Raw genomic sequence first — 20,911 nt, forward strand, 5'->3', positions numbered from 1 at the left:
CAAGAAACAAGAAACAAGAAACAAGAAACAAGAAACAAGAAACAAGAAACAAGAAACAAGAAACAAGAAACAAGAAACAAGAAACAAGAAACAAGAAACAAGAAACAAGAAACAAGAAACAAGAAACAAGAAACAAGAAACAAGAAACAAGAAACAAGAAACAAGAAACAAGAAACAAGAAACAAGAAACAAGAAACAAGAAACAAGAAACAAGAAACAAGAAACAAGAAACAAGAAACAAGAAACAAGAAACAAGAAACAAGAAACAAGAAACAAGAAACAAGAAACAAGAAACAAGAAACAAGAAACAAGAAACAAGAAACAAGAAACAAGAAACAAGAAACAAGAAACAAGAAACAAGAAACAAGAAACAAGAAACAGGAAACAGGAAACAAGAAACAAGAAACAAGAAACATGAAACAAGAAACAAGAAACAAGAAACAAGAAACAAGAAACAAGAAACAAGAAACAAGAAACAAGAAACAAGAAACAAGAAACAAGAAACAAGAAACAAGAAACAAGAAACAAGAAACAAGAAACAAGAAACAAGAAACAAGAAACAAGAAACAAGAAACAAGAAACAAGAAACAAGAAACAAGAAACAAGAAACAAGAAACAAGAAACAAGAAACAAGAAACAAGAAACAAGAAACAAGAAACAAGAAACAAGAAACAAGAAACAAGAAACAAGAAACAAGAAACAAGAAACAAGAAACAAGAAACAAGAAACAAGAAACAAGAAACAAGAAACAAGAAACAAGAAACAAGAAACAAGAAACAAGAAACAAGAAACAAGAAACAAGAAACAAGAAACAAGAAACAAGAAACAAGAAACAAGAAACAAGAAACAAGAAACAAGAAACAAGAAACAAGAAACAAGAAACAAGAAACAAGAAACAAGAAACAAGAAACAAGAAACAAGAAACAAGAAACAAGAAACAAGAAACAGGAAACAGGAAACAAGAAACAAGAAACAAGAAACAAGAAACAAGAAACAAGAAACATGAAACAAGAAACAAGAAACAAGAAACAAGAAACAAGAAACAAGAAACGAGAAACGAGAAACGAGAAACGAGAAACGAGAAACAAGAAACGAGAAACGAGAAACGAGAAGCGAGAAACAAGAAACATAACAAATTACATTCAAATGCAATGAAAACTATTTTTGAGTGTACTTTGGCTCTGCATGCTATTTTCTCAGCGTGTAATGCATGTCCCGGATAGAATATTTTATAGCTAATTTATAGCGATTTTATAGCAACAAATGGCGCGCAATCATCTGTCATCTCCGATCGCCGCCGTGCAGATGTTTATGTTTATTTCCAAAACCGTTTTTAGCACCGTTTGTCCGCGGATTGTACGCAGATTCCTCCGAAGTTTTTGCATCGTTGTTCTGTTTTCGTTGAAGAAAATAGTGCCTTCGAATCCTGAATGAGCCGTCGCAAATCAACGTACGTCCCTCAAGTGGACCCCGACTACGATCCATTGAAAATCGGCAGCTCCGAAGATGAATCGTGCTCGAGGTCTACCCGGAGCAATCGACGGAAAAGTTCCGCCTCATCGGTGAGCGATAAGAAGCCAGTCGTGATTGAGGAGTCCTCCGAAGCGGAGGAAGAGTTGGAGGAGGATGTGGCCGAGCAAGAGGAAGAGCCCGCTAGGGTCGAGCGACCGAGGCGTTCGTGCCGGCAGCGATCTCCCAACAAGCGGTACACCGAGGGTTTCGTCAACACTGCCGCGAGGGGCCGTCGTCACCGGGCGGGGGCGGATTCCGAAGAGGAGGAGGTGGTTTGATTGACTTGGAACACCCTCTAGGTGTGATTACTTGATTGTCTTTCCGTTTTTCAGGAGCGCAATGTAACGCCGCTGGATTCGGAAGACGAGTGGCAAATGGACCAGCTGGCAGGAAATCTCAAAGCAACTACCCTATTCGAGGATCGGCTCGACGTGGAAGGGCAGAAGATTTTCGGTTTCCGGACGCCGCGGAAGCGTGGCTCGATGAGCGTGCTGGCTTCGAGCATCCAGCGGACGCCCACCGCAACCACGCCGTCCAGAAGGGGGAGGAAAAGCGTCAATAAGCTGGTGGCAACGCCGAAAACTCCTAAAACGCCAACGGCGGCCGATAGGAGGAAAAGTAAGCTGGATTTGATGAAAACTCCGCACCAGGAGCGGAGCAAGCTGAAAAAGAGTAAGTTAGAACGGAACTAGACTAGAGGGTCCATGATATTGTTACACATTTTGCTAATTTCCTTTTAGATATTAAGAAAATGGTGCAGCACGAATCCGGTTCGGACTTCACAGCCAGCGACAGCGAATATGTTCCATCATCTGAAGAAGAAGAAGACGATGATACTCAAGAGGAAGTAGATAAGCAGGAAGATGACGATGAAGAGGAAGAAGAAGAGATCAAACCGAAGCGCCCCGTCGTTCGGAATCAGCTTGGTTCGATCGGTATCGCCCCAGGAAAATCGGAACCTGCAACACCTACCACCTGCGGTCAGCGTGTAAGCAGTCGCATCCGGAATCGCCGAAAGGCCAATCTGGACTACGTTCTACAGAGCGACGATTACTTCTCGTCCCACAGCTCATCCAAAGTCATAACATCGGACTCGACCCTGGACCGGCTGAAAACTCCTCGGCTACCGCACGACCAGCTGTTTCGGCTGCTAAAAGAGAGTCGAGGCTCATCGGAACACCAGAAAGTCATTCAAGAACTGCACGAGGAGTACGAAAGCTACTTCACAAAGTGGCTCTTCCTGATGGACGAAGGCTACAACATCCTCCTGTACGGGTTGGGATCCAAGCGGAACCTGCTCCAATCTTTCCATCGCAAAGTCCTCGCCGGCAAACCGGTAATCGTGGTCAATGGCTTTTTCCCGACGCTTACCATCAAGGACATCCTGGAAGCCATCACCGGTGACCTGTTGGATCTGAATGTGCACAGCGGGAACTTCCACGAGCTGGTGGACATCATCGAGGAGGAGTTCAGCTACCTGCCGGACACGCATCTGTTCCTTATCGTACACAACCTGGACGGGACCATGCTTCGGAACGGCAAAGCGCAGAACATTCTGGCTCGGTTGGCCAAAATCGACAATATCCACATGCTGGCCTCGATCGACCATATCAATACTCCACTCAGTAAGTACTACCACTACCCTAGGAACATACAGCTGAACTTTTTCAGACCGCATTCCAGTGTAGATGCTTGTTGTACCTACTACACTACCTCAGCACTTACACCACTAGGCCTGTCTCTGTCTCTACTTATTATGTACTTTGTCTTGGTTGAGTTAATCGTCAAGCATATCCTCGCTGTCTCTCTCTTCAGAGGAGCATCCCAAGTAACAATTCGGAATCAATAATAGGCATGCCAGCATAACAAGTGTTCTACGAAAGCGTCGACAGTTGAATAAAGGTCCAGCTACAATGGGGAGCAGGAAGGGTGTAGGCACGTCAAACTCGAACAAACTACGCCTAGGAATTCCAGAAATTTCCAGAGTATTTTTTGGAGGAATTTATAGACGCATCTCTGAAAGAACCCCTAGATTTTTTCTTTTTTTTTGAAAATTTTTAAAGAAATGCCTGTACTTATCTCTGAAGGATTTCCTGGACGAGTTTCCGGAGGAATTCCTGGACGCATTTTTAGATGAATTCCTGTAAGAATTCCTGGACGAATCTCTGTACGAATCCCTAGAAAAAAATGGGAAATCTTTAGAATGCCAGGAGGAATTTCTGGAGGAATCCCTGGTGGAATTTTTAGAGGTATCTCAGGAGGAATTCCTTTAGAACTTTTCTAGGGATTGCTCCAAAAATTTCTCTAGGGATTTCTCAAGGAATCCAGAAATCCTAGAGGAACCATGGAGGTTGTCTGGAGAAATCGCTGGAGGAAACCCTTGATGAATAGCTGGTGGAATTCCTGGAGAACTTGAGAAATTCCTAAAGAAATTCATGGGTAAATTCTTGAAGGAATTTCTGAAGGAATTCTGTTGGGGAACTTACTGCGGCCGATGAGGGGAAAAGTATAGCGCTTACGAAACTGGGTTTCTGATTTCTTCCGGATTAGTCCCAGAAAAACACTCGCGGAGTCGAAATTAATTAGACTGAACAAACTTTATTTGCGGTAACGAAATTACACAACGCGACAATTTTACACGTCTGTTTCACGCGAGATCGAGATGAAGACTGCCTATACAAAATCTCGGATTTACATACTATACAAATACTAATAGCAAATCAATTTCAAATAGGGTTACAAATCAATTGCTAAACTATTTTACTTTAACAAATTCCTAGAGGAATTCTTGGAAGAATCCCTGGAGGAATTCCTAGAGGAATCTCTACTATTACATATCCCTAGAAAAATTCTAGTTTCTGAAGGAATCCCTATAGAAATATCTGTGAAATCTCTAGAGGAAATCCTGAAGGAATCCCTAGAAATTATCTGGAGAAATTCTTGGAAAAATCCCTGATGCAATTCCTGGAGGAATTACCGGAGAAACTCCTGGAAGAATTCCAGGACGAGTTTCTGGATGAATTCTGTAGAATCCCTGTAGAAGTTCCTGGAGACACTCTATAGAGGGAATCCTGGTGGAATCTTTGATGGAATGTCTTGAGGATTTCCTAGAAATACCTTGAGGATTTCCTGGAGGATTTTTGGAGGAATCCTTTGAGGAATTACAGAGGGGAATCCTTGGACATATATCGACACGTTACTACACGACACGGCGCTTGCAATTCTTCTTATTTAATCTCTGCGATTGTGCATCAGCCGAAGGCATATTACAATGCTCTCGGCGAGCATGCAGAACGGCGAGAGCATGACTAATCCAGTGGTTCACTACAAATTTCTTGGAAATATCGGGAGGATTTCCCGGAGGAAGCTCTGGAGGAATTACTCTAGTAATCCTTTGAGGAAATCCTGGAGAAATCCCTGGAGATATTCCGGGAGGAAATCCTGAAGGAGTCCCTAGAGGAATAACGTCCCTAAAGGAATTCTTGGAGGAATTTTTGGAGATATCTTACAGGGAGTTTCTATAGGAATCCCTTAGGGCCTAGGGCTGAAAATCTCTTTAATAAAGACAAAAAAAATCCCTTAGGGAGTTACTGGACGAATCTCTAAAGCAATCCCTGAAAAAAATCTAGGACATCTATAGAGGAATTCCTGGAAGTATTTCTAGATGAATTCCTAAATAAATTGCTGGACGAATCTGTGGAAGAATCCTTTGAAAATTTTCTAGGAAATCTCTACAGTAATTCTGGGAAAATTCCAGGAAGGCTTTCTGGAGGTATTCCTGGAAGAATTCCTTTGAAATTTCCTAGAGGAATCTATGTCGGAATTCTAAAAGTATTCTTTGAAGGATTTTCTGAACGAATTTCTGGGAAATATCGGGAGAATTTCCCGGAGGAATCACTGGAAGAATTTAAGCACGAATCTCTGAAGGAATCCCTAAAAATTCTGGGGAACCTCTAGAAGAATTCGTGGAGGTATCTTTGAAGGAATTCCTGGAGAAATCCTTGGAAGAATCCCTGGAGATTTTTTGGAGGACTGGAGAAATTATTGGAGGAATTCCGGTCGGAAATCCTGGAGAAACTCGTGGAGGATTTTCTTTAGAAAACCTCAAAGGAATTTCTATAGGAATCCCTGGAGGAGTTACTGGACGAATCTCTAAAGCAATCCCTAAAACAAATTCTGGGACTAAACGAATCTATGAGGGAATCCCTGGAAAAAAAATCTAGGAAATCTCTAGAGGAATTGCTTGAGGAATCTCTGGAAGAGTTCCTGCAGGTTTTCTGAAGGAATCCCTGGAGGAATTCCTGAAAAAATACCTGAAGGAATGCCTGGATAAATCTCTGAAGGAATTTTTGCAGGAATTCTTGGGGAATCCCTGGAGAAATCCTTGGAAGAGGAATCCCTGGAGGAATTCTTTTAAAAACCCCTGAAGATTGCATGAGGAATACCTGGAGGAATCTCAGGAGGAATGCATGGAGCAATCCCTGGAGGTTTTCTGTGTGAATCTCTGGAGAAATTCCTTGAGAAATTTGTGGAGCAATTCCTGGAAGAATCCATGAGGAATAACTGGACGAATCGCTGAAGATCAAGCTGAAGATATTTCTAGAAAAATCTCTGGAGGAATTTTATTGGAGTTGTTTATTTTTTTTTTTTTGGGCTTCTTTTAGCAACTTTCCAAGGATTCCTCTAGAAATTTCCCGAGAATTTCTCAAGAAATTTCTCCGTTGATTTCTTTAGAAATTGCTTCGTGTACTAGAAATCTATTCAAGGATTTCTAAAAAAATCCTCAAAGATTTCTCCAGAAATATGCCCAACGTTTCTTCCAAGAATTCTCCCGTAGTTTACTTCAGAATTGTTTTTTTTTTTCTTAGGATTTCTCAGGAATCCTTCCATGACGTTTTGCCAGAAATTTCCTAAAACAGTTCCTCAATATGGTTGTTATTCAAAAAAGCTCAAAAAAATATTTAAATTTTATTGTAGAGTTTCTTTCAAAATACCGCCACGAATGTCTCCGAAGAGGAATAGGTACAAATAAAATAAACTATCCGAGGAATTTCTCCAGCATATTTTCCGAAGATTTCCTCTGCAATTCCGCCAGAAGGCCCCAGGAATTTCTTGAAGAATTTCATGAGGAATTAATTGCTTCAAATGATGCGAAACAATCCTTTAAACATTCTTCCAAAGATTCCCATAGGAATTTCTTCGAAAATTCCTTCTGCAGCTCCCTTATATAATTTCATGGGTTATATCCCGAAAGATGCCCTGGTATTCACGAAGAATCCCTCTTGGGTTTCCCAGAAGAATATTTCCAGTTCCAAGTTCCTCCTGATGGAATGATCCCGGTAATGATCAGGCTCATCCTTTTTACAACAAATCACTTCTATGCGTGAACATTCCTCACATGAACCTGTCAATGCCGCTTCGCATTGTATCCAGCAAAGCGGCACGCGGCAACGGCTTTCGTTTAGCACATTTTATGAACGAAAGCTATAAACTAACTACTGCTGCATTTCTTTTCCGAATCTCTATAAGCTGGCCAATGATTTTAAAAACACTGTTGATTATTTTAACTTATTCATAGTATATATGAGCAATCTTGGATTTGTACCAATCCGAAAAAAAACTAAAATAAAGAAAATTCCTCTAAAGGTTAAGAAAAGTCCACAGGGGATTTCTTCAGGAAATCCTCCTGGAATTCTTACAGGGATCCCTCCACCGATTCCTTCTGGAATTCCTTAAGGAACTTCACCAATGATTCCTCCACGGATTTCTCCACGAATTCCAACAGGAACTCCTCCAAGGATTCCTCTAGGAATTATTCCAAGGGTTGAGCCAAGAATGCCTGCAGGGATCCCTTCGGAAATTCTGATTCCTCAAAGCATTCCTCCAGAAATTCCTCCAGAGAGAGGAATGCCTCCAGGAATTCCTCCAAGAATTCCTTCTGGGATGCCTTAGAGGATTTTTCCGGGGATGACTTTGAGGATTCTCCCAGGAATTCCTACTAGGATTCCTCAAGGAATTCGGCCAAGGATTCTTTCGGAAATTTTCCCAAAGATTCCTCCAGAAATTCCTCCAAGGATTCCTCTAAGAAATCATCCAAGAATTCCTCCAAGGATTACTCTAGGAATTCCTCCAGGGAACCGTCCAGGAATTCCTCCAAAGTTTGCGCCAGGAATTCCTCTAAGGATTCGTACAGGAATTCCTCCAAGGATTCCTTCAGGCCTTCCTCCGAGGATTCCTTCAAGAACCTCCAAGAATTCTTCCGGGTATTCCTCCGGAGATTACTCTAAGAACTCGCTTGAAGATCCCTCCGGGGATTCCTCCAGAAATTCCACCCAAGATTTTTCCAGGAGTTCCTTTGAAGATTCCTCCAGGAATTCCACTGAGGATTTCTCCAGGTCCTTCGAGGGTTCCTCCAGTAATTTAAAAAGTGATTCCACCAAGAATTCCTCCAGGAATGCCTCTGAGGATTCTTCCGAGGATTCCCCCAGAAATTCATACAGGAGTTCCTCCAATAATTTCCTTCGGAGAATTTCTGGAGGAATCCCTGGTGGAGCTCCTGGAGTAATCTCTGGCGGTATTTTTGGAGGAATTCCTGGTGGAATCTCTGGGAGAATTCCTAAAGGGTTTCACGGAGAAATCCAGGAAGCATTCCTAGGGCAATCCCCGGAGGGATCCTCGGAGGAATTTCTGGAGGAATACCTGCAGGAATCCCCGGGGAAATATCTGGTGGAATCCCTGGAGGTATTTTTGGAAGAATCTCTGGAGGTATTTTTTGAGAAATTACCGTAGCGAACAGACTTCACAGCTACTATAAGGCTATCTGACGTTTGATCACCTTTCTCTGTTTCGCTCCCGAGGAGGATAGGTTTGTTTTCATACGGAAACGTTTCCGTATGAAAATATTAAACAAAAAATTGCTATCTTCTGTATGTGCTTGAGAGAGAAGGGTAATGAACGCTAGATTGCCTTATTAAGCTCCAGTAGCGCCGCTGATGAACAAAATTTACAGAAAAATGTATGTAGTCGAATAAAAAAACTTAAGCGATGTTTAAGCAACGTATGGACGGCAACTTATTCGATTCAATGTTTAAATACTGCTTTAAATCTTCCGATTCATGCAATCCTGATTGGAGAAGAGCAGATGCAGATGACAGTGAGACTTTAGGTCCCGAGTTCGAGTCCTGTCAATGATGTGAGTTCTATCATAACACTGTGATTATTGGGTTTCTCATTAATGTTTAGACTACTGTGATAATTTGAGAATGCACTGAATCATCATTTCCCAGCGAAATTTCACACTAATCAAACTTATTTTGTTTACCTGTTGTGCATCCGACGCCCCTGTCATGAACTCAACCGAACTTGTGTATGCCAGCCGCTGCGAAGTCGTGTGCGAAATTCGACTGTGATGATAATGAATTTCGGCCGAGTCTAAATGGGTGCAAATGTCGCAATAATATAGGCAATATGGCCATAAAAAGTTGTTTCAACTTATTCATATGTATGCGTTTGGCTTGTTCAAATTTGCTTCTTGCTCTAGCAGTTTCGATGCGACATTGGTCGACATCGGAGAATCGTTTCTGACGGATTTAGTTTCCTCTGCAGCAAAGAGTATGCCTTGCGTGTTTCTGGGGGCATCTTTTCTTTTTTGTCTTCAGAGGTTGTTTCAGCTTCCGCTTCCTTTATGATGATCTTCATTGCGTCCCACTTCTGATCCATAGTCATTGATTTGTGAGGCATCCCTAACTTTTCCCTTACTGACTGCTTGTAATCGGATTTGAACTTCTCCTTCGCCAGAAGTTTCACATTCTATTGGAAGTTGGAAGGTTGCTGTGTTTTTAACACATGTTGTTTGTTCTGTAGGTAGGATATTTTGCAGACGATTGCCAAAATCAACTTATGATCCGACCGGAATCTTTTTGTCCAGAAAGCTTTGCTACTTTTCTCCTTGCTTATTTGAGATTGCATTGGAAGTAAGATGTGGTCTGTTTGAGAGGTTTTTTTTTTATTCGACCGTGCCTCGATTACTGATCGCGATCTTGCAAAGCTACTCGATACTGTCATGTTGAACTGTACTGCCGTGAATCGCATATCAGTCCCATATTTGCTGGATTTCCTATGCAAATGGGACAGATATGCGATTTACGGCAGTTGTTGGTGTGATTTTGTTCTTTCGGAGGTCTTAAAGCAACTCGCTCTTTTCCGCAGAGTATCGCTAAAGCTGCAATAGTATTTTTTTTATTACTTCAGTTTCATTTTTTGTTTTGGCTCGTACTTACAACTTAGTGTCCGAATTAATTCAATTTCACACAAACAGAACACTAATCTAGATCAACTAGGTCAAGAATCTACAATCATACAAATTATTAGATTATTTCAATAAAAAAAGGAATTCAAATTATTACATCAAATCTTCTACCGTCTTCGATTTAATCTTGCTTATCATTCTACATGACAATCATAGATGACAGATCTACAATGACAATTCGCCATCTGTCACTTCATCCTTCACTTCACCCACTATGGGCTCACATCGCTCCGGAGTCGAAGGGTCCGCAACATTCTCCCCCACGTGTCGCCAGAACTTCCGGTTCGGCGTCACTTCCAGTATTAATATCCAACAGAGCCAATTTGGCTACTGGTCGATCTCGCATCACCGATCCATCAGGAGTTCGCACATCAGCACGCCTTGGTACGCCGTCTCGTCCTGGGTATGTCTTCACTATTCGACCCCTAAGCCACCGATTCCTCACCCCCTCATCTGCCATTACCACCAAATCACCCTCCCGGACATGTCGGACATCGTTGAACCATTTAGTTCGCCGTGTTATAGTCGGCTGATATTCCTTCAACCAGCGGCGCCAGAAATTGTCCAGAGTGTGTTGTATTTTGTTCCAGCTTCCCCTCAGTGCCATGCCCTCGTTTACAGGTGTTTTTTCTGGTTGCTTTACCCCATTCGAGCTCAGCATCAGGAAGTGGTTCGGCGTGAGCGACTCGTGATCATCGCTTTCGATAGGACGCGAGTTTATCATGTGCTCGGCTTCTGCAAGAAACGTTGCTAAGGACTCTTCATCTAGCTTACTTTCAAAAGGCAGCACGCCTAAAGCAACTTTGACCGACCGAACCATTCTTTCCCAGCATCCCCCCATGTGGGGAGCAGCCGGCGGGTTGAACTTCCACTGCGTCTGGTGATCTGTGAAGGTACTGCTGAGTTCAACGTTAATACGATTAATCTGTATTATTTGTATGTGTGTATGTTGTCCGCAGAAGACCGTTTCGCTATTTCTCTGTTAAAAACGTCGAATTGAAGCTGAAAAATTAAGATTTTAAGAACGCGTCGTGTTTTAATAATAAATCAACGGTTCCTGGTTGCTGATTTTGTGCCGATCTGTTTGATTACCAGTTATTTACGAAGAAAACGAACACAAAATACCCGCAATAAGCTATCGCATCACGAACTCAGCAGTATGGCGTGTCCGAGCTGTTCCATGACAATAGAAGCCGGAGAAGGAGGAATTGCATGTGAAGGTTTTTGTCGCCGATCATACCATATGAAATGTGTAACGTTATCAACGAACGAAAAAATCACTTGCTTGAAAAACCCTTATGTTTTTTGGATTTGCGAAACCTGTAGTAATATGCTGCGTCAAATTCGATATTCGGAATACATGCAACAGAAATACAATTCGCTGAAGCTGGAGCCATCTGAAAAACATTGTGATAATATCGACCAAACTGATACACGGGGAACTACAAGTGAAACAATCGATGCCATAACCGAGATCAAATCGGAGATCGTTTCCATTCAAAAGGCACTAGCAAACCTAACTGCTTCTCGTCAAACTGAATTTAGCACGTCTACCAACGATTATCCACTGGCTCATTCCTCACCAACACAACCGAATGACTCAACGCGGAGCTTCCATTATGGAAGGGGCACAGGAGTAATTCCTAGGCAAATAGGTAATAGCTGTAATGATAGCAACGGCGACAATTTTTGGCTATTTTTCTCTCGTGTCAGAAACAATGTTTGCGAGAATGAAATTCGGTCCATGGTAGCTGAATGTCTTCAGATCAACACCGATGCAATTATCGTAAAGAAGCTTGTTTCGAATTGGATGGATGCAACTCAACTACCGTACATTTCATTTAAAGTAGGAGTTCATGTTAATCACAGAGATCGAGCGATGTGTTCCTCAACATGGCCTAAGGGAGTATGGTTCAGAGAGTTCAGGGAAAGGTGTTATACGTGGCAACCTCCAGCGCGATGAAAGCAAAGTTTGAAAAAAAAATAGTGTAATTTTGTCTATTGTTTACACTCTTCGCTTCATTATGTTCAATACGTTTTGTGTGTCGTGTTAGATTGTTGGTTTAGCATTAATTTAGAATTAAGATAACAATTCAATTAGATCATCATAAGATCCGTTGAATGTAAATAAAGAAATGAAATCTCTTCTATCAATTCACGACTAGCACCGATGAAGTTGGTCCCACGGTCCGAGTAGAACTCCACGGGAGCCCCCCTGCGCGCGATGAATCTCCGTATAGCCGTATAGTCCGTTGATAAGCTGCTTGCCATCTCCACGTGAATCGCCCGAGTTACCAAACACGTAAACAGAGCGACCCATCTTTTCACCGCAGAACGCCCAACTTTGACGAAATATGGCCCAAAATAATCGATTCCGGAATAGGTAAAGGGTCGCTTGAACGGTGTCAATCGCGCTTGTGGCAACGGCCCCATTTTAGGTGGTGCAGGAACGGCTTTGTACACCTGACACCATATACACCGCTTCTTCGCTGCTCGCACTTGAACCCTCACATTCGGTACGTGGAACCTCTGACGAACTTCGTTGACCACGGTCTCGTTGTTCGCATGTCGATATTTGCGATGATACCAGTCCAGCAGCAGTGTAGTTATCGCGTGTTCCTTTGCTAGAATGATTGGGTATTTTGCATCGTAGGCTACGTAGTTACTGTGAGCTGTTCGACCGTCTATTCGAAGAACTCCATCTTTATCCATCATCGGTGACAACTTCGCGAGCGGGCTCCTTTTCTCCAGTATTTTCAGGTTCGGCTTAACGGCTTGAGTATTGTATTTCAGGGTGGCCACTTCATCCGGGTAGGCATCAGATTGTACTAACTTCCATAGTGTATGTTCGGCTTTCTGCAGTTCCAGCGTCATGAGTCCTCCTTCAGTTCCAGGTTCCTTTCTGCAACGTTGTTTCAAATTGTCCACGAAACGGTGTACGAACGCAACACATCGCAGTAGTCGCTCCCATTTTGAAAAGTTTTCGAAATCCACCAGCGGTTTCACCAGAAAATGGCTGAAAATGTACGCTGGCCGGAGTTCTTCATCAGTTTCTTTCTCCTCCGATCGATGATCCTTTGGCCATTCTCGCTGGTCGTCGTAAAGGAATAATGGCCCTACCATGATTTTGCTGCCTGGTTTGAACGATGGACCTCTTCCCCATTTCGTGGCTTCATCGGCTACATTGAGTTTCGTTGGGACCCATCGCCATTCATCTACCGTTGACAAGCTCAAAATTTCACTAACACGGAATGCTACAAACTGTCGGTACCGGCGTGGATCCGTCCGGATCCAGGAGAGGACTGTTCCGGCATCACTGTGGAAAAACGTCTGTTGAATCCTCAGGGAATGATTCTCGATTATTGTTTTCTTCAAGCGAGCTCCTATCACCGCTGCCATAAGCTCTAGACGAGGAATCGATAGCGGTTTGAGCGGTGCTACCAGCGGCGTCATGGTCGCAATTTTTTCCGCAGTCAAGTCGCAGATTGTGAACAATCCTCGGTACTCACTTTACGTAATTTATGTTTAGTCCCTTACTGTCAGAGCTGTCAGATCAGTGTAACACGCTAAATAAAATTTACACAAAAGGCAATTTACACGGAAAAAAATACACGGTTATGAATATTTATTGGGTACCGGACTGGTCACCGAAAATTTGATCGTTTTCTTTGGTACATCGAGGTCTTGAAATTAGTCTATGGTGCTACTTTAGTTTTCGACGCCACTAAACAACAACGAACTGTTCCTCTATCGACGATACGAAAATACGCACAAGCAGCAAAAGCCTGCTCACTCGCATCTACGAATATGTGTAGCTGAAGCGAACGATAGCTATTTGGATCGTACTGTGGAAAGTAGCAACGGGGAATCCTAACATCGCCCATTTTCAACAGAACCGCTACCCACAGCTTCCATCGACTGAACACGTCCTGAGGAACTTTCTGATCCCAATCGATTCCCGCTCTCCAGACGTCTTGGATGAGGATCTTCCCATGAATAACAAATGCAGCCACAAGTCCAAGAGGGTCGTAGATGCTCATCACCACTCGTAGCATTTCTCGTTTCGATGGAACAACCTCGCCTTCAATCAGAATCCGAATATCGTGGCGAAAGTTTAACGTGAAAGTGAAAACATCCGCATCCGGTAACCAGGCCATCCCCAGCAAACGTTCAGTTTGACTTTCTCCGATGAAACTTTTCACTGTGGTTGGATTGGTTTCCCCGATTCGCTGCAGTACTGTGTGATCGTTCGATATCCAATTTCGGATGAAGAATCCACCAGCGGCGTGAATCTTTGCCACCTCCAGAGCTAACTCCGTTGCTTCCTGCGCCGTATCAAGGCTGTCGAGGTAGTCATCGACATGTTTCTTTTTTATCGCTTCCGCTGCTCTAGGGTGTATTGCCTCATGTTCGTCGGCATTCTTGTTTTTCACGAACTGCGAGTGTGCTGGAGAACATGTTGCGCCGAAGATTGCGACGTCCATTACCATGGTTTCTATCGGCAGGTCCGGTGAGTCTCTCCATTTGTACAGTTGAGCACTGCGATCTTCCTTCTGAATCAATATTTGGTGAAACATTTCCATGATATCTGCGCATATAGCAACCTGTCTTTCGCGGAATCCGAACATCACTCTCATCAACGGCGCGAGTAGATCTGGACCGCTCAATAACTCCGTGTTTAATGAAACACCTTCGACCTTGGCCGCAGCGTCCCAGATAAGTCTCACTTTTCCCGGTTTCTTGGGGTTTAGTACTACTCCCAGCGGTAGGAACCAGGATCGACGACGCTCGAACTCTGCCAACTCTTCAGCGGTTGCTTTATGTGTATAGCCCTTCTCCTGCATTTCTGCTATAAGGCGGCGAACGTTGTTATACAGCTCTGGATCTTTGCTGAGCCGCTTCTCGAGACACAGGAGCCGCCGTTTAGCCATCAGCTCGCTGTCCGGAAATTGAACGTGATCGTTCTTCCAGAGCAAACCCGTTTGAAACCTTCCGCTCTCAGTGCGCCGCGTCGTTGCCTCCAGGATCTTCCGAGCCCGTTGGTCTTCTACCGTTTCCACTTCTGGTACCACAGAAATCCCTAGGCTTTCAAGAGCAAAAAAGTCTTGGACGTAGGAGTGTAATTCTTCGTCAGATGTTCTTGCGTCGATGTGCATTTGACGGTGTGGAAGTTGATCGACTCCCCCACGTATACTTCCATAAACGGCCCAGCCAATACGTGTCTTTGTCGCTATAGGTTCGCCGATCCGTCCTTCACGCAGTTTAAGGGTGGCCAGCAGATGAATGTTGTTCAGTCCTATCATAGACTAATTTCAAGACCTCGATGTTCCAAAGAAAACCATTAAATTTTCGGTGTCCAGTCCGGTACCCAACAAATATTCATTACCGTGTATTTTTTTCCGTGTAAATTGCCTTTTGTGTAAATTATATTTAGCGTGTTACACCGATCTGACAGCTCGGACAGCAAGGGACTAAACATAAATTACGTAAAGTGAGTACCGGGGATTGTTCACAATCTGCGAACTTGACTGCGGAAAAAATCGCGACCATGACGCCGCTGGTCCTATCATCAGCCCAGGAACAGCTCCTGAAAAACTTCTCACCGGCAACCCTTCGAGATAGGCGAAGCGCTTTTTCATTTCCTGGAAGTCGATTGTTTGTTCGGGCAAGCCTAGGTTTTCGACAACGTACACCTCCGATGCCTTGAACCGCTTCTCGCTGCCTACGGCTGATACTTCTACTGCAACTTGCTGAGCACATAGTTTCTTCTGTATTCCTCCAGTCCAGTGGATGCATAAGGTTTCCGTGTTTCCTTCAAGCCCGAGCGCTTCTGCAGTCGATTGATCTACCATGGTAACGGAAGATCCGTCATCTAGAAAGGCAAACGTGTCAACTTTACCTTTGCTTCCGTAGAGTGTGACAGGTAGCATACGGAACAGCGTCGACGATGTCAGCTTACGATGAACCGTAACAGTGGCATTCTTCGTCTCCTCAATTGGCTTCTTCTCCTCTCTAGACAAGTCAGAATGTAGCAACCGGTGGTGGCGTCTCTGGCAACCGTTCAACCCACAAACTTCTCCACGACACGGCCAGAGACTGTGCGCAGTCAAGCACCGACCGCAAAGCTGCTTTTCCTTCACTTCCTTCCAACGAGCATCAACACACAATTTTTTGAACGTCGAGCAATTCGCCGTCTGATGACCCCCGCCGCCGCAAGACGGACATGTCGATGCTGGTTCTATGTTCTTCACTGCAACGTGTAACTGTTGATATTCACCATCTGGATCGGTTTCCTCTTGGGTCAATGCCGCATGTGCATTAACAAACGCCTTATCCTTGCCCTTGGGTCGATCATCCTTGCTCGTCTTCGGGTGGCTTAGCAATGGCGTGGCCACGCTACTTGTGGCGGTTGCAACCTGCTCCATGTAATTCCCAAAACTGCTAAGATCCACCACGGGCAGATTTTGTTGATAGAGCGCCCAGTTAAACTTTACAGTAGGTGGCAGCTTTTCTACGAGTTCCTGCAACAGAATGGGATTGGATAGATGATTCTCCAACCCGACTGCTCTGAGATGACCGCACAAGTTTTGCACCATCAAACCGAATGTTACCCACGTATCCAATCGATCCGCTTTTGGCGCAGGAGTATTGCGCACCTTGGTGAGCATATTGGTAACGATTTGCTCTGGCCGGCCATACAAGGTTTGCAGTGTCCTAATGATCTGTGGAACCGACGATGGGTGTAACAGAAGGCTGCTAACTGCATCTTTGGCTGTGCCTTTGAGACACCGCTGAAGCCGCAGTAGATTTTCGGAGTCCGTATATCCACAAGCGCTCGTCGAATGCAGAAAGCTGCTGCTAAACATCGGCCACTCAATAGGATCCCCAGTAAATGTTGGAAGTTCCCTGGAAATTACCTGCCTTGCCACCACTTGCTGCGGCGTCGGACCATGCTGGATTGGTAGTGGACCGCAATTTACGACAGGGGGGGCTTACTTGAACGAATGGCTGTCGAGGGTCATGCTGAGGAATGACATGGGGGGATACATAGGAAAATTCAATGGTGTTTCATGCTGAGAGGTGGCACGAGGGGTACATGTTGGCACAGATTGATTCACGGGCATAGAGTATTGCGATCGACCACCAATTGGAGTGATCATCGAAAGCTCATCCAAGTCGGGTTGTAGGTGAGGCGTATGTGAGGGGGTGGTATTTATTGATTCCAAAGTAATGGCTGACAAATGGGGTACACTTACCAGGTGATTGGGTTGGCCAGGGATGTCGTTACCACCATCTACTTGCGTACAACCTTGGAATCGCGACCACGCTCCCGGTGGTTGGGCTGGCTCCTGTACTGATACTGCTGTAGCTGCGTCGTTTGAGTTCCGTCCACACGTGCCAGTCTGCTTCTGCATCTTCAAAAATGCGGACTCTATTTCCTGCAAACGTTGCAACTCCGCATCCCGTTCTATTAGTTCGTTCTGTTGCTGTTTTTTTATCTCTGCTTCTTATTTTTCTCGAATCTGCAGTTGACGAAAAAGGTCGACCTCGCGCCGACGCTGCAACTCAAACTGCTCTTCCTGGATGCTCTTCATTTGGTTGAGTTTGTTGACAAGGTCGAGCTCGCGTTTGCGTCGAATTTCCATTTCCATATCGTGTTGTTGTTGTTGCCGATTGTGTTGCTGACGTAGGTCCTCGGTCTCTCTACGCCACTTCTCGTATAAAGGCATCGGATTCCTTGGACGTGCACCTCTCTCGGGAATCGTCGGTGGAGAATATTCAAGAAGATTCACAAGCGGCTGTACGTCTACCAGCGGCACACCACCCTTCGCACTTGCTGTTTCGACGAGACGTTCGATACCATCGATGGTTATGCTACCGAACGTTTTCTCCAGTTGGCTGTCAGCTACACCACCAATGCTGGATTGAGGGCGACTCTGAATATCCTCCAGGGCCGCAGTCTTTAATGGAGTGGATGTTATCTTCACGTCGTTATCGTTTACTGAAGCTGCAGCGTTTGTGCTTACAATAAATACTTCTGGCTCCTCAACGATAGCACTGATAACTCCCGAGGCACTGTTTTGCTCATGGACCCACTCCTTCACTCTGTTAGTTTGGTTGGAGCGATCGCTTCGCAAACTCGAACTATCCGCTTCGTCCTGCTGCTCCAGTAGTTCATATTTACGTGCGATATACTCCTTCTCGCGCTCCAGTTTCTCCAACGTCGCTTGTTGAATCTTTTCTTGCAAGGCGCGCTCTTCCTCGAGACGTTGCATCTCACGGGCTAGTCGTGCTCTACGTGAGCTAGACGTACTTGTCCGGACAGATACCGAGGTTGGCGGAGGGATGGGTATGCGGGGAGCGCAAAGTGCACAGGTGTAGGATTTTGAGTGCACTGTTTTGCAAGTCACACCGGCGCAGGAAAAGTGATACCACTTTGTACAATTTCCACATTGCACCATAAACCACTCGGCCTTATTCGGACGATCGCAAGCGCCGCAATCCCTTTCGTCCGCACGTTCATCGTCGACTACGGATGCTTCGAAATTGCCCTCCGATGACTTCACGGATGCATTCTCACGTAGGTCGTCAAACTGGAGGTTAGGTGCATCTTCCGCTGTAACCCGTGCCCGCGATCGTGTCTGCCTTACAACCGATGTCCGATTCATGGTTCAACTTTCCGAATCCTTAAGTTCTTTAGATTCTGTTGGTGTGATTTTGTTCTTTCGGAGGTCTTAAAGCAACTCGCTCTTTTCCGCAGAGTATCGCTAAAGCTGCAATAGTATTTTTTTTATTACTTCAGTTTCATTTTTTGTTTTGGCTCGTACTTACAACTTAGTGTCCGAATTAATTCAATTTCACACAAACAGAACACTAATCTAGATCAACTAGGTCAAGAATCTACAATCATACAAATTATTAGATTATTTCAATAAAAAAAGGAATTCAAATTATTACATCAAATCTTCTACCGTCTTCGATTTAATCTTGCTTATCATTCTACATGACAATCATAGATGACAGATCTGCAATGACAATTCGCCATCTGTCACTTCATCCTTCACTTCACCCACTATGGGCTCACATCGCTCCGGAGTCGAAGGGTCCGCAACAGCAGTGTAGTTCTAGTTGTAGTAGAAACAGCCCTTTTTTGCTGCTTTTCTTATGTAAGAGTTGCTTTCTCAGCAGGTGCTGAACATCTTCCGTGATGTCATTGTATCCAATATAGCCATGGAAGTCTCCCAGAATTGGGTTCTTTAGGGGTATCCGGATTATTTCATAATCGGATTCTCCGCCCAACAATTAGTCGAAATCCAAAATTTCATAATTTTCGGAGTTCGGGAACTATTTTTAAAATGCATTTAAAGTTTGTATGGGGAAATTTTTTTGTTCGGGTCGAACTGTCACTTTATCGATTGAACTGTCATTCTATCCACAAAAATGAAAACTGTTTTGTTAATTTAACCATCAAAACAAAGGTATTGGAATCCAATAAAATCACGTTATACTCAGAAAAATGAGCTCTTTCGATTAGGCTATAGAAACTAGCAATGTTTTATTCACTAAACAACCCAATTATGTAGCTAACTGTCTTCCGGAGGAATTTTTAACAGAATATTTGAGAGTTCTGCAAACGTTTCTGGCATTCTGCTATCCGAGGGAACATGAACAACTATTGCCTTTAAGCAAATCTCACCTTTTTCTACCCATGCAGTACAGATATTCTCGGAGATAACCATTGAAATTATTCGCGTTTATGTCAGGATTCCGCGATGACTTGATTTATGTTCACAAGGACTGCAGAGGCACGTATAGTTCTTCGTTTCTATTAGCTCCCATGCCACTTGCGTTTCTTGGATCCAAAATATGTCTACTTCTTCCTTGATAAGTTCCAAATCTGAAGGTATTGCAGATTTCGCCCCAAATTGGACTATCACACTATTTTTGGTACCCCTAAAAAGTGTGATAAAAGTGCACAGTTACATCGGACCGTCTCGACGTCTTCGGTGCACTTATTCATTGATTTACAAGGAATAAGTGCACCAAAGACTTCAACTCGATCCGACGTGGTCCTGCGCTGGAATCACACTTTGAAGGTATGTGCACACTATTGTGTCAGTCCAATTTGGGGTGAAGTCAGCAATAGATTGCTGTGATTCAACTACATAAAAGGGATGATATTGATTTGGATTTGATATAGCACTGCTAGCTGAGACCTAAGACTTCGTACTGAAATTCTCCCAGCAAATGGAGCGGCTTACCGATCGCATTCATTATGGCTTCGATCGTTAGTTTTTTTTTTACTGCTTGCTAGCCGAGATAGTTCTTACCCGCTTGTTGTATCCAGTAGTAGCTTGATTGCCACGTCATTGTTGTAAATGACATGCCGGGGCAGAATTCTACCACAATTTCATTTAGAAAGTATTATCAAACAATGTTTAATTTATGTTATTCAACTCCCCTTTTCCCGAAACCGCAGTCTGGGACTCGTCCAAGCTGAGCTACTTCAATTTCTCCTGGTGGGACGTGACGACGATGCTCCCGTACTCGGACGAAACCGCCTTCGAGAACTCGCTGCTGGTGCAGAACTCCGGTGCCCTAGCGCTGTCCTCGATGAAGAACGTGTTCCAATCGTTGACGTCCAACTCGCGCGGTATTTTCCTGGCCATCGTGCGCCACCAGTTGGCCAACAAGGGCAATCCGCACTATCCGGGCATGCTGTTCAAGGACCTGTACTCGGCCTGCCGCGAGGCATTTTTGGTCAGTTCGGATCTGGCACTGAGGGCCCAGCTGACCGAGTTCATTGATCACAAGCTGGTCCGGCAAAAGCGAACCGTGGATGGGGCGGAGAATTTGCTGATTCCGATCGAGCACGGACTGCTGCAGCAGTTCATGGAGGAGAACGAGGAGTCGTAGGATCATCGGTGCGACGGTAAGTTACGGTGGGACCTGTTTGGCTATTTATTGTTTGAGAAAGTACAATCTTAGGATGAATAAATCGAATTTTGTCGGAGCGGATAAAAAGTAAAAGAAAACAGTCAATTTAGGAAAGAAGTGATCCCTGTCCACCTACAAGCTCTTGGGACATCG

At 44.1% G+C, this 20,911-nt stretch overlaps 1 protein-coding gene across 1 annotated transcript; it reads left to right on the plus strand.

The window, feature by feature from the left end:
* Window positions 1-1,285: 1,285 nt before the first annotated feature.
* On the plus strand, window positions 1,286-20,853 carry LOC109406977 (origin recognition complex subunit 2). Its single transcript, XM_019679998.3, has 4 exons — window positions 1,286-1,781; window positions 1,845-2,184; window positions 2,253-3,137; window positions 20,301-20,853. Exons 1-4 carry the CDS (start codon window positions 1,431-1,433, stop codon window positions 20,735-20,737), a joined length of 2,013 nt encoding a protein of 670 aa, XP_019535543.2. The 5' UTR covers window positions 1,286-1,430; the 3' UTR covers window positions 20,738-20,853.
* Window positions 20,854-20,911: the final 58 nt, after the last annotated feature.

Source organism: Aedes albopictus, chromosome 1 (assembly GCF_035046485.1).
Source record: "Aedes albopictus strain Foshan chromosome 1, AalbF5, whole genome shotgun sequence".
Classification (NCBI taxonomy): Eukaryota; Metazoa; Arthropoda; class Insecta; order Diptera; family Culicidae; genus Aedes; species Aedes albopictus.

Bases quoted from the DNA above. Each gene is read 5' to 3' on its own strand.
- LOC109406977 (XM_019679998.3), top strand. From the start codon at position 1,431: ATGAGCCGTCGCAAATCAACGTACGTCCCTCAAGTGGACCCCGACTAC. The intron at 1,782-1,844 runs GTGGTTTGATTG...TCCGTTTTTCAG, and splicing joins CGGATTCCGAAGAGGAGGAG to GAGCGCAATGTAACGCCGCT. The intron at 3,138-20,300 runs GTAAGTACTACC...CCGAAACCGCAG, and splicing joins CCATATCAATACTCCACTCA to TCTGGGACTCGTCCAAGCTG.